Source organism: Copidosoma floridanum, unplaced genomic scaffold (genome assembly GCF_036245765.1).
Source record: "Copidosoma floridanum isolate Cflo_tuat_1 unplaced genomic scaffold, Cflo_Japanese_pri ptg000026l, whole genome shotgun sequence".
NCBI classification, from domain to species: Eukaryota; Metazoa; Arthropoda; class Insecta; order Hymenoptera; family Encyrtidae; genus Copidosoma; species Copidosoma floridanum.
This window is the reverse complement of record NW_028321903.1, coordinates 6422863-6437202: the sequence shown is the minus strand read 5'-3', so window position 1 is coordinate 6437202 and position 14340 is coordinate 6422863. Positions and strand designations below refer to the sequence as shown.

At 29.3% G+C, this 14340-nt stretch overlaps 1 protein-coding gene across 4 annotated transcripts in view; it reads right to left on the bottom strand.

The window, feature by feature from the left end:
- Duox (dual oxidase) overlaps window positions 1-14340 on the bottom strand; it is a 934738-nt gene that overhangs the window by 413560 nt on the left and 506838 nt on the right. For all 4 annotated transcript variants that reach the window (XM_089595596.1, XM_089595599.1, XM_089595598.1 and 1 more), the window contains exon 10: window positions 11487-11819. In XM_089595596.1, the coding sequence (XP_089451722.1) occupies window positions 11487-11819 (333 nt within the window). The remainder of the gene's footprint in view (window positions 1-11486; window positions 11820-14340) is intronic.

The window sequence follows — 14340 nt, the reverse complement described above, 5'->3', positions numbered from 1 at the left end:
CTACAACTTCGTGCTTTTAACGCAAGGAAGACCACATGCACTGGAAGCCAGGTAACCTTTATGTGTTCAACCCATGGATTCCCTCTCCGTGTAAGATATAATTAAAATATAAGATTAAACTCAAGGAATATCTTTGGTGCTATTCTTAACTAAATTTGCCCATGTTTGACCTTTAACTTTTAAAACATAATTTTTTTATTATATAACTTACATCTACTTTTTATTTAAATGAAAATACAAGTTCCAGGTCAAGTAAGAGCCAATATCGTTGAAAACAATGCATGAGAAGGCAGTCAACGCGTTTTGTTATTTATCATTGCTTCTCCTGACCTTAGCCATACTGAGAAGTCTACTGTCAACAATTAGGAATATAATGCGTTTTAATTATTTCACTTTAACTTTCTTGTCTCTTTGCAGTTCATTATAGTTATTTCAAAACTGAACACATTACATAAGGAGTGATTTATCAATTAACTTCTAAGTACATAAATTTTGGCATTTCTACTACTATGGTCGAACAAACTAAGTTTCTTAGAAAACTAGTTTAATTATGATAAACACTCTACAACTCGTTCTAAAGCAAATCAGTCATACTGAAAGCAATAATCAAAATAATGCCTTTTTTTATTATTGTTGTATTAGCTGCATTTCAAAAAAGGACTATCATAATTCCATTAAACTAAGTACACCATAATTTGTTGCTGACTTGTGGAACATAAGTCGATTTCATTATTACTACCGTTCTTGAGATGCAGTGGACAGGCTAGCAAAAAATTAGTTTAGTATAATGATGACGATGTTTTTAATATTAATAATAATTTTAAAAGTGGGTACGAACCAAAATTCGTTGCTATTTAGATATTTTATAGATGTACTTTTACATTCAAGGTTAAAACTAACATCTTAGCTGATATACTCTTATTGATATCATTAGGTGAGTGTAGCAAGTAACAAAATTTATTGCTTTTTAATGTTCGAAAGCTCATGTACTATATATTGCAATTTTGTAGCTCCTTTCTTATGAAATATCTAATTTTATTATCGTAACCATTTACAAAGAACAATGGATGTATTTATAAAATATTAAGTCAGTGTAGCCTACAAAAATATTTCTAACACTAACGACATTTTTTTTAAGTAATATAAACTAATATTCTAAGTAAGTTTGTTGGATTAAATATACACTGTCATGTATGAATGTATGAACAACAACACATACTCATATTTCTAATAGTATTGATTCCAATTTGGGATTTCTAGCTGAACACGAACAATTATTGTCTTACTACATACAAAAATAAGGTAAATAAAATTTTCTAGTTAATAACATTTGAAAGATCTCAGCATATGACAACAAGAACAAGCAAAATGTGCTGTTTTGTGTTTAAAAACTTATGTGGTATTTGTTGCTACTTCATTGCACGAAGTTTGCAATGTAATTTATTATTTGGAGTGCGTAGCAAAAGAAAGTAAAAGTTGTTGACACTAATTTTCAGGCTCAATACAGGAGGAGAATTAACTGCTTGTTAGAAAATATGATATATATACGTAGTATACTTACATAGTATATAGTACTGCTTTATACGATGGAATAACAGAAAAAAATTGAATTCAACGAATTTTTGAAGCGAAGCTTTTTATGGACCGTTCTGGGGCCAGGAGTGAGCTGGCATAAAGAGAAAGGTTTAAAACAACTGACATGCTTTCCCCACTACTTTCAATAATCATAGAAGCGAAACATGTACATGCAAACAAAACATATAAGATTTTTGCATACAGAGCAACAATGCAACTACCCCACGTGACTCGCCATGCGTTATAAAAATATATCTCATTCTGTAAACGCAAACTGAGATGTAACTGTAGCGTCACAACCATTTGTGAACAATTTTATTGTAAATCATGAGTCAAACGCCTGACAATCATGACTTCAGAGAAGTAAATTGATGGCTCAAACGCATCAACTATAGCTATGGGCTAAACGCTTGGTGGTAATGGAGTTTCTCCAAGGCTATCTTGCTTTTGCTTTTCCCTGTTTGAATCCTTATGCTTGTTTATTGCGTTAAAGCAATCAGCGCAGATGTATATATATACATATACACACACACACACACACACACACATATATATATATATATATATATATATATATATATATAGATACATATATATGTGATTCTCTGTCAAGTGACGACCCCATGTTGTTTAAAATTGTATTAAGTTAATCGAAACAAATTTAGGCTAAAAATAAAGGTACAACCCAATAGTTTCACATGCTCACGGGCATTTTACCAAAAGTCATTTTTTAAGTCCAAGATGGTGTCTTCCATTTAGTTTGAACCTCGTTATCACTCAAATGATTACAGAAAAAAAAATACATTTTAGTACTTATTTCATGAGCCTATAGGTCTGTACTAGTTACTATTATGAAACCTAATGTTAGGCTTTAACTTATATTTTGAATGTCAACAATTATTTTTTTAAATTAAAATGACCTACTTACCTTCAATACCCTTATGAGAATCAGTCAATGGCAAGTTTTAACTATTAGGTTTACGTGATACCGAAGAGGTTGGCTTACCACGTGATTTTGAAGTTATTTTTGAGGTTATTGTTGACATTAAAAATATAAATTAAAGCGTCACATTAGGTTTCATAATAGTAACTAGTACAGACCTATAGGCTCATGAAAAAAGTACTAAAATATATTTTTTTCTGTAATTATTTGAGCAAAAACTAGGTTCTCACTTAATTTAAGCCACCATCTTGGATTAACAAAATGAATTTTGACAGAATGCCCATCAGCATACGAAACTATAAGGTTACACCTTTATTTTGAGCCCAAATTGGTTTCGGTTGACTCAATACAATTTTGGACAACATGCGGTCGTCGCTTGACGAATAATGGCATACATATATATATAAAATAAGTGTACTTAGTCTACCTACAAAACAACTTGTATACTTTGAGACAAGGAAAAATTTTTCCAGATTTAATAATTAATTGTTGTCACTTTTGATGAGCATTGTTATTCGTTCTACATGAGAATCATCGATGGAGATCCATACATATATGTATATTAATTAATATTTCCCGTTGTTGTTGGAACCTTTCACAAACTATAAAAAATTTGCACAAAAGATTTATTTTAACGAAATTCAATTTTTAACGTTAATACTTTTTTTTTTTATTTCAAGTCACTGATATAATTGTACAAATAACATAATATAGCAATACCTGTATTGAAATAACTACTATAAAAAATACATTATGCAATAAAACTATGTTTGTATTATCAAAAGTCATTGTATTTTCTATTTAATTCAAATTTTAACAGGTTTTTTTTTTTTTTTTTTTTTTAATAATTAAAATATGCCTCTGCTACCAGGGATTTGTTGAATAAATCAAGCACGTGTTTTCTTTATTAGCAAGCAGTTTAAAACAAAGTTTCAAGAAGTAATGTGTTGATTTAATAACTACAGCACATAATACCACAAATATTATCAAACACTCCACTTATTTAGGCAGTTTGATGTAAAGATAGCATGAAATACTCCATTTACAACTGTGAGCATAAAGACCACTGGCACTTCAGCGGCAACTTCTTGAGCAGAGCCTTTTTTGATACACACAATGTAAAACTTCTGAAAAATATTAATTTTTATTTATGAAAGTGATGTAGCTCCAAGGTATTATTGTAACAACGTCATAAAAACATTTTGAATTGTTATAAGAAAATTACAAAGTAATTTTAGTTTGTAAGTATCTCGTACGGTCAAAACAAAGCTAAGCAAACTAACCATTTGGTCTTGTTGTGATTATCAGATATATACAAAACTAAACGTGATGCTTACTTCTGCTGCTGTATTGGGCTATGTATAGTTACTTTCTTTAACTTTGCTTTGATTGTATAAGTTATTTATGCATAAGAATCAGTTAACATATTTTCTTATAGCAAAGTAAAAAGTGTATATTAACTTGTAACAAAAATAGCTTGAAGCTACATCTTGTTATTTAATTTTAATGAGTATTTTTCCTTAGTTTGATATTTCATGTATCGAGAAACGCTACGCTAATTTTTTTTAAAAAATGTAACTGAAGCGATGGTGGTCGTCATGGGCATAAGGTAAAATGGGGTATAATGGGACACTTTTTCAAGCAAAAAATATTTATTTCTTATTTTTTAAGTTCCACCAATGCTAATTCACCTCAATTTTTTTTTAATTGAAAATATAAGTTTTTACTTGACGAAACAATATTTACTGACTGTGCTTATCATTATCCGTTTAACTAAATAATTTTTTAAATAAGTCGTGAAATCTGCAGTAGTGAAACATAGTCTTTGAGGATTACGGCAGTAGTAGGACATTGTATGTCGTAGAAGTGGGACAGTATATAACAATATTATTTGCATATGTAAGAACACAATTTTTTATTTATAAGAGGTGAATTATCACTTTTGAGAGTATATAAATATTAAAAATAATAGATTAATATGGATTTCTCTTTGATGTATATTTTTTTCAATAATATCACAAAATCCCTACTAACTATGTCCATTAATAATAAAGGAAAAATTATTGTCTAATACAACATAAACTAAATAATATAGGTATTAATAATACAAACTACGAAAATAATAATAGCGAACACAAGTTTAAAATAAATATTAGTTTCTAAGGTCTTAAAATTTTTCTTTTCTTCTTTCTATATTGCTCTGCAATAAATGAACTTTACACGCACTTAATGCTTTTTCATTGTCTTCTAGTTTAGATAAAAATTTTTTTGTTTCCTGTTTTATTGAGTCACTATTCGCATTCTGGTTTTCTTATTTAGGAGTTTTTTTTTTTTTATTAATTTTCAAGTGATTTTTTTTTGTTCCAAACAGTTTTTTTACTCTCTTGAAACTTCTTGTTTACATTTTTTTCGTACTCTTTAGCGTTTTAATTTCTTCTTTTTCTGAATTATTAACTAAAACTTACTGCTTATTCAACATTTTCTCTTTTTTTTTTTTTTCTTTTTTTTAAGTAATGTATCAAATTATTAACAACCGCCACGGGTCAATTTTCCTTAGCTGCTTCCTTCTTAATATTAAAATTAAGATTGGTTACAGAAAATACATTTTAAATTAAACGTTGAAATTATACATCATTTTCTGCAAAGCTAATTTTTTTACATTGGGTAGGATGGATTAATACAGATTGAATTGAGGTTAGATTTTAGATTATGTGTATTCACCAGTTAACAATGCTCTCAGTCACTTTACTACTAATCCTACAAATATATTTGAGTTTAATTTTACTATTCAAGATTAGATTGATGACACTCACATGATTACTGCACTAAAAAGCATGAAATCACAGTCATTAAAAAAAGAATTTGGTCTTGTCAAGTACTTGTCCCACTACTACTTAGTTTTTGAAAAAAAGGTTGCAGTAGTGAGAAAGCAATGACAAGCCTCGTCCCAGTTCTACATGGTGTTTGCAGAAATTAAGGGTATACTAGGACAGGCTATATTTTATGACGAAGTAATTATTTTTAAGTGACATATTATTATGTACAAATAGTTGGAACGTACGAAAAAAATTTTATTTTGGGTATATTATCCTGATGGTCGGCTTTAGTGTCACATCTAAAATGGGCGAAATGCCTCGCTTAAGACGTATGCATCAAACGAGTGCTTGGACAGGTTGATAAAATATTTTTTTCACTCTCCCTTGAACGTTTACCACAATTAATTTTGGAAGTTTTATCTAGCTAAGAGATAAAGGAATATTAGAAAATTTTTTTAAGGATATTTTTTGACAAATGAATTTACCAGTTATGATTTTCTCCTCCTGTCCCACTACACCCTGCAATTTGTGCGTTGTCCCACTATACTTCATTTTACCTTAGCGAATAATGTACGGTGGGTGAGAGATGCTGAAATCAGGTAGCAAGTGGGGGAAGCAAAAGCAAAGTAACTTTGGAAGAACTTTTTTGCCACTAAGTGTAAGCCCATAGCTATAGTTTTTTTTTTTTTTTATATTATAGTGCTTTACGTCTGGCTCCTATAAAAGGCACTACACAGGGCACTTAGCACTTGAGAGAAGGAAGGAAAGAGGGATAGGAGGCCTCCCATTACAGGAGGGGGTAGGAGCAATTAGGCACTTTTGCTGCGAGGAGGTCGCCTAAACCCTCCTCAAGGAGCGTTGCGTGGTGAAAAAGCACTTGTGAAAATACACAGAGGTACTTGCCCGAAAAAGTCGCACTGGCCGGGAATCGAACCACGGTTTCCCGCGTCCCAATCCACAACCTAGCCGACTGAGCCACCGCGCACTCCATAGCTATAGTTAATGCACTTGAGCAATTTATTCGCTACTTTGAAGTGATGATCGCCAGGCGTTTGACTCATGATTTGCAATGCGATTTGAAGCCCAGTCGGTTGTGATGCTACTATTAGACCTCAGTTTGCATTTGAAGCATTAAATTTATTCTTATAACTTACGGTTATAAGAATAGTCATGTAGGGTAATTGCATTGTCGATCCATGCGAAAACCTCATGATTTTGCTCTGCGTGTATGTACATATAAAATATGTCTGCTAATGTTACTCTAATACCTACATACTGCTACTAGATGTGCTAATAGATATTCACTAGAATTTTTCGGGAGCTGCTAAATTTGCAGAAGAAAAATTTTAAAGCTGACTTACTTGTTTTGTTAAAGAAAAACAGGAGCGTTATGGGCTCATTTAAAATCTTATAAGGATCGAGGTGACAGCACTGTTCATAAAAATTTAACTTTATTTTAACATTTATATCATATACTTATTATGACAATTTGTACCACTCCCTATACAAGACGATAATCTAACATTAAATAAATATACAAAGCTTTATGGGCTCTTACCAAAAAAAAAGTCGGGGCTCTTATAAATTCATTAAGAAATTAAGATTCCAACGTGCCAGATACATTCTGAACTTCACTACTGCACTCCAATCACACACAAAATAACTTTATTTTAAACTGTTTTCTGAGCCCTAACCCCCACTTTTCTTACTTAAACGAGAAGTCTTTCTATTTGTTTTATGCAAAAGATACATATATAAAATTTGAATTAAGGATTGTTTCAGAGGACGATTTTAAAATTATTCTCATCAACTCTACTGCACTACACCACATTACTAAAAAGCATATGCAAACAGATAAAGTTTTTAAATCTCAATCTTTATTCTACACCTAATTCTCGAAAAAAAAAAAAAAAACGATTTTTTTCGGAATCCAATCAGTAGTCTTCTGAACACTAGCTGAGTACTCTATCAACTTTTCAACGAGTGACCTCTACCATAGATTAATCTTTTTCTCCTTGTTCTTGTGTAGTTCGTTACTTGTATCTAATTTTTATGTTTATTTTCTGTTAATTATTTAATTTGTCAAGTGATCATGATAATAATTAATAAATTATTTATAATACTTATTATTTTTTTTACACAATAGAGTAGTTATTTTAAAACTTAGAAATAAATGATTTTATTTATTACCTTTGATCCTTCGAAATGTAAGAATTGTAAACTAATTATGTATAAACAATTGACGATGAAATTTAATTTAGTTTTTCTTTATTCTCATTTTAATACAATAAATCTTTAAACAATAGAACACTATAATAAAAACAGTATATTGAATTTTTTTTTAAATAATTTTTTTACAACATGTATACAAAGTTAGTATATAAACACTAAATTTTCTTAGAAAAATTAAGGTAATCATAAATGTCCTATATAAGTTTGAGTTAAGCTTCTTTAAAAAAAAATTTTATTATAGATTAAGAATACATCATGTCATTTGGTACCATTAAATAATAGAATGATAATCAATAGATGAACTTTAGGGTATATTTGAGAATGTCACATCTATTTGTTCCTATAAGAATTTTGAGTTAAAGTACAATAATTTTTTTAAATTTTATTTCAAACAATATTCTTGATTTTTAAATTATCTTTAATTAAATGAATGTATATTTTCAACTTTAGAATTTTCAGAAGGCTACGTATAGTTGGCCGTGAGAGAATTCTAGTTTTCCTAAGTATAAACTAACATTACTAACTTTGATCTCGATATTTATAGACAGTCATATCAAATAGCGCAACTATTGGGAATCGCTTAAGATATCAAATACATAGCAGTGTAGAGGTGTTTTCAGTATTTAAAGTTATTTTTAAGATAAGAATCTTGAGAACAATTTTTTCTCTCATTATTCTTTCTCCTTCTACGTTTTATTCAGATTATTTAGCGGTTCTTAATTAAGTACCATTACATAAGCTTATGTTTTTTTTTTGTATTTATCTTTATATGACTTTTGGCACAAATGAAAAATTCTTATAGTTTATCAGCTGATAACATGAGACATAAGTATCTAACACCAATATACTTATTTATTTAATAAATTCTTTCGTCACTTTGTTTTTAAATTCTTAAACTCAAACGTATGCTCTGTCAATATCACTATATATGTAGTCAAAAATATATTTTATGCTTTGGATTAATGCACTACATTGAATGTTAATATAACATTAACAGTTCATTAATATAAATTCATTACAAGGCTTAACCATTTAATTATCTACTGAAATTTCACCTGAGTTAATATTTCGTAAATATGTACACACTAGATTTTTTCAGGCACAATATTTTTTAAACAGGATGTGGAGTTATTGAAACGTGTACATTAGGTTGACCAAGTTGCTAGAATTATGTCATGCAGACGTATACAACACTTAACTTAGAAAGTAATTTTTGATATCATCTTAGATAAATAGTAATTGAAAATGTAATAATCTAACTGTTGTATTGGGAATGTCGTGTGGTGTCATATTTTTTAAAATTTTGATGAAAATAACCTCAATTTATTTCCATTCATAAGAACATACTACCATTATAAATAATTCTAGTCTACCACGTTCTTACTGTAGCTTTTATATGCTGATAGTGCTTTTGCATATATTTTGGATTTACGATGGATTAAGATAGCAGTCAGAAGAGATTTAACATTTTTTTCTCTTTGTTTGAAAATTTTTAGAAATATTAAATGCTCTATTAGTTATTGCATCTAATAACCGTTAATGCAATTCAGATTTATAACTTTTAGCTTATATCTTGAATGATAAAAATAGAGATACTAAATAATCTTGTTAGTAACTTAACGTATCTTGTTATTGGGGTGTGTTGTGTTTTAGGAGATTAGTACAGAATAACTTGTACAAACAACTATGTAACAAAACTAAAAATAAGCAAAAATTAATACACATGTAAAAAAAATGTATACCTAATGATATATATGTATATTAGTGGAATTCCACCCCTTTTGACGCTCCATGCACAAAATCCCTAATTTTTAAATGTCAATTTCACACTATATTTTTTCACTTTGTCTTTTAAAGTGAAAAAAAAACAAATTGTTAAAATAAAGAGTTTTATTGAACTTTACGAAGTTAACGTAAAATTATTCTTTAAAAATAGATAAGAAAAGTACATATAATTGAGAATTTAAAAAATATAGTATGAAATTGACATCACTCTTTACAAAAACCTGAATTTAGGTCATCATAACATACAAGAGTATTAAAATTCTCATACTAACTACAATTTAGATAGAATAATAAACCAATCAACCAATCAAAATAAAAGAAAAAAAAGTGATACTTTAACTAACAATTACGGTAAAATTAAAAAATTTTTAGGTCATTTTGATAAAATACTAATTGTCAGTGATAAAAAGAAACCATCAAAAATTTATCAAATATTTTTGTATCATTATGATTATTATCACATAAGAATAAACATAATGATAGTAAACCTATGTCAATAAGTGGCAATAAAAATTAAAACTACATTTTTGGAAATTATTACTCACAAAACGTAATATTTAGTCATAGTTATTTAGATCTTTTATCACAAAATGGAATTCTTGCCACTGCAGTTAAATTTGAATGTTTTATAAACATGTTTTATGTGTACGTTAAAATTACATTAGAAGTTTTAAGTAACGTTATACTTTTTGATCATTCTTCTAGTTATTTAAAATTAAGTTTAATATTTTCTTGTGAAATTAATTATGGTATGTTTACCTTATGTACTTTTTTAAATTCAAGTATAAGAAAAAAAAAAATAAATAATAAAGGAATTATACGTATGTTAAAAAAAAATTTTTAAGTTAGAAAAAGAATAAAAAAATTATGGTAATAAGAATTGATATTATATCAGTGCAACAAATAATAATACATCCTTAATAAAATCTTTTTGATGCAGTAAAATGAATGACAAATGTGTGCAGCAATTTACGAATTTTCAAATCTTAAGTAAACCGTCAGAAATAATTAAGTAACGGAATAGTATTTCCAGAAGAATGTTGCTGCTATTACTTCATCTTTTTTAACCATACTTGCTTACATCAGTCTCATAACTACCTTAATAGATCGTTATTTTTTTTTCTGTGAATAAAAACAGATTCTCTTGTGATATATACTAAAAACAATAAATAAGCAACACATACTATATCTTACTGTAGACTATTTAAGTTTCAAATTGATGGATTTCTAGACTTTCCTAACAGAAATAAAAGCTTTGAGGATGTCTTGATGACACAAGTAATACTTACCAGAAGTATGCTTATCTCAGGGCTAGGCAGCATGTCACGCATGGCCTACATGAATACTGTAACTTTGTTACTATACCAACTAACCATTGCTTTTTTTGATCATGCTAATCCTCGACTAAGTTTATCTAAAAACAATTTTTTCCTTACTACTTAGAGTTAATTTGCTTATTTTGTTTCTCATTTAAATCAATGTTACCTCTAAGAAGGATTATCAGCAAGAGCTTCTTCTCTGGTAGATCGAGTCCTATCTTCTCTTATAGCCTACTAAATTATTTTTGGTCCAGATGAAGCTCTTCTTTCTTTGATTCCATTGAATCTTTTTCCAAAATCTTTACAAAAGTGCTCTTTCTTATTTCTAGATTTGTACAAACACTCAGAATAGTTTTGTTTAAGACTCTGTTGTTCTATCTCAAGGGGCTCTGAGACACAAGCAAAAAAATCCCTCATGAGGTGAAATGTAGTTACGCACCATCCTTAACAGAATTTTTGAAGGGCAGATAAAATCATTCACCATGAACAAAAACAAGGTATATGTGAGGGAGCACAAGCACTAAGGTGTTGAATATGGCACCAGCGTGTAGTGACACATGTGTAAGGATGTAAAGCAGCAATAAATTAAAAGATCAAGGACAATATTTTGTTTATATAAGCTGCTGAAAATATTATTAGATTTTGTTATATTGTCAGTAGCTACACTTATTTAATTCTATGATAGTATATCAATTTTTTTTTTTTAATTGTTACAGCAACGAAATTAGCTCTTCCATAACAAATTAGCAACAAATTATGGTGTCTTTGGTATTTTCAAAATATGATATGCCTATCTTTGTTAGAGAAATATCTTACCTGAGATTCTTCGATGCTGATGTTGTTGATGCCAACAAAGTTAAATGTCCGTAAAGTGTCACCTTTGCGATCAACTACATACAGCGCAGGCTCAGGTCCAAACTTGACTTTGACAAGACGTCTATGATTAGCATGTAGCCACTCTCGCACAATCATTTTATCAACATTGACCTTGCCATTTGTTTTTTTCTTATGTAATATTGTTTCTTGGAGAATTTTTAGTCTCCGACGCTTGCGATTCTGTAGCTTTATTACCCCATAACCTGCTCCTGCACATAGTATTGGCACAAAGCCCAAGAATACACATGCGTAGATGTAGACCAACTCGCTATCCTGTTATAAAGTAAACAGAAATCAAGTACGATTAGCGTTTCACAGATATGTTGCTTATATTATTAGAACTTGTCACCTAAGGTCATAATAAATCCCAGACTGACAATATGAAAAATGTAAATTTTACTTTAGAGTATAAAAGGATTAATGAGTTAAATCAGCTTAGTAATGTAAATAGGGCTCACTTAATCAAGTGGTTAGTAAGTGCTTGAGTACGCCAGAATTAAGTTATAATTTAACTTATAATAATATTAAAAAAGAAAAACCTCTAATGAAAGTATATCCTACGTAACTCCCTGTGTTACACCGAATATGATGTAGTGAACATTTCGCTGAGGATATTGGGTAATTAGAGGTGGTTTAAATGAATATTTTTATACTTATTTAATAAAAAGTTATGAACAATATATAACGTATACAAAAAAACTTCAAAAACCTGGATTGTACTAGTATAAGTTCAGGCAGTGGGCATATCTTTAGATTTGCATGATACTTAATGTAGTTTCCAACCTTTTTTTCTCACAAACTCTCAAATACTTATACAAAGTTTTTTTAGTTTTACTCCTTCCATTGTCCTGCTTACTTTCCATAAGTTATTATAATCCCATTATGTTTACAGATTTTTAAGCTTAATAATTCTTATTAATTGATTTCTCGCTTGGGCGTTGGTGAAACATTTCGAATCAAAATGTATATTAATAAGTAAAAACTTAAAAGTTGGCTTTGTTTCACGATGTTTTATTATTCGCAGACAGCTGTTTCGGCAGTTACGCCATTGTCAGATGCTCGACATACACTGAATAGTCTACGTACATCAGTTCGCTAAAGTCAAGTACAAGTATTACAAATGTAGTTGTCGCTCAACGGTATGATATGTATGCGCCTGTGTATGAGTACCTTATGAGATACTATGTATTACATTTTCTATTATTGGAGATAGAATAAAATTAATGTGATCGTTCGTTATGGATTTATTATGTTTTTTGCTAATTCTATTTCTATTGTCTCAAACAGATTCAATTTAAAACTTTTAGGTAAACTGTGTAGTAACTTTATATTATTTTCATCTAGGAAATGCGCATAAGAATGACAATGTTCACTAAAACCTGTCGTGTTACGATCATCATAAATAGACTTTTTGTGCTCCTTTATACGTTCGGAAAGGGCACGTCCTGTCTGTCCAATATATATGGCATCGCATTCGGAACAATTAATCTGATAAACACCACATTTCTGTAAAATACCAACTTTTTCCTTATTATTACATAAAATGGATTTCAAGTTACGTTTATTGACTATGATTGTATTTACATTTTGTTTTTTTAAAAAATTACTTATTTTATCGGATACTATGGGAACATAATTCAACATATTAAATTTTTTTTTGGTTTGTTTTGCGACTGCGTAAAAATATTTTGAAATAAGTCTATTGTTTGTTTTAAAAATAAGATTATCTTTGAGGTTTTCATTGTAACCATTAATAATTGCTAAACATTTTAATAGATTGATTTCCTTTTCGTAATAAGATTTCATTAACGGTACTGTTAATAAACTATGTACATAAGAGTAAAATGCGCTCATTTTTATATTGATGGACTGCTTTTAATCGTACGGTACTAACGTATCTGTGAAAGTTGGTTTTCTATAAATTTCATACAACAACTCACCGTCTTTTCGTGTTATTTTTAGATCCAGAAAATTTAAACTATTGTCATTTTCAGCTTCTGCTGTAAATTTTATACCCAGTACTAAATCATTTATGTAGCTGAGAAAATTGGTCATTGTCCTCTCTGTACCCTTCCAGATGCAAAACACATCATCGACATACCTCGACCAGTGTAAAACATTACTGGTGAGGGGGGAGGTCGAGGTAGTAAAGTAAGTACGTAGTAAAGTTTTACCAATTTTCTCAGCTACATAAATGATTTAGTACCGGGTATAAAATTCACAGCAGAAGCTGAAAATGACAATAGTTTAAATTTTCTGGATCTAATAATAACACGAAAAGACGGTGAGTTGTTGTATGAAATTTAAAGAAAACCAACTTTCACAGATACGTTAGTACCGTACGATTCAAAGCAGTCCATCAATAAAAAAATGAGCGCATTTTACTCTTTTGTACATAGATTATTAACAGTACTGTTAATGAAATCTAATTACGAAAAGGAAATCAATCTATTAAAATGTTTAGTAATTAATAATGGTTACAATGAAAACCTCATAGATAATCTTATTTTTAAAACAAACAATAGACTTATTTCAAAATATTTTTACGCAGTCGTAAAACAAACCAAAAAAAAATTTAATATGTTGAATTATGTTTCCATAGTATCCGATAAAATAAGTAATTTTTAAAAAAAACAAAATGTAAATACAATCATGGTCAATAAACGTAACTTGAAATCCATTTTATGTAATAATAAGGAAAAAGTTGGTATTTTACAGAAATGTGGTGTTTATCAGATTAATTGTTCCGAATGCGATGCCATATATATTGGACAGACAGGACGTGCCCTTTCCG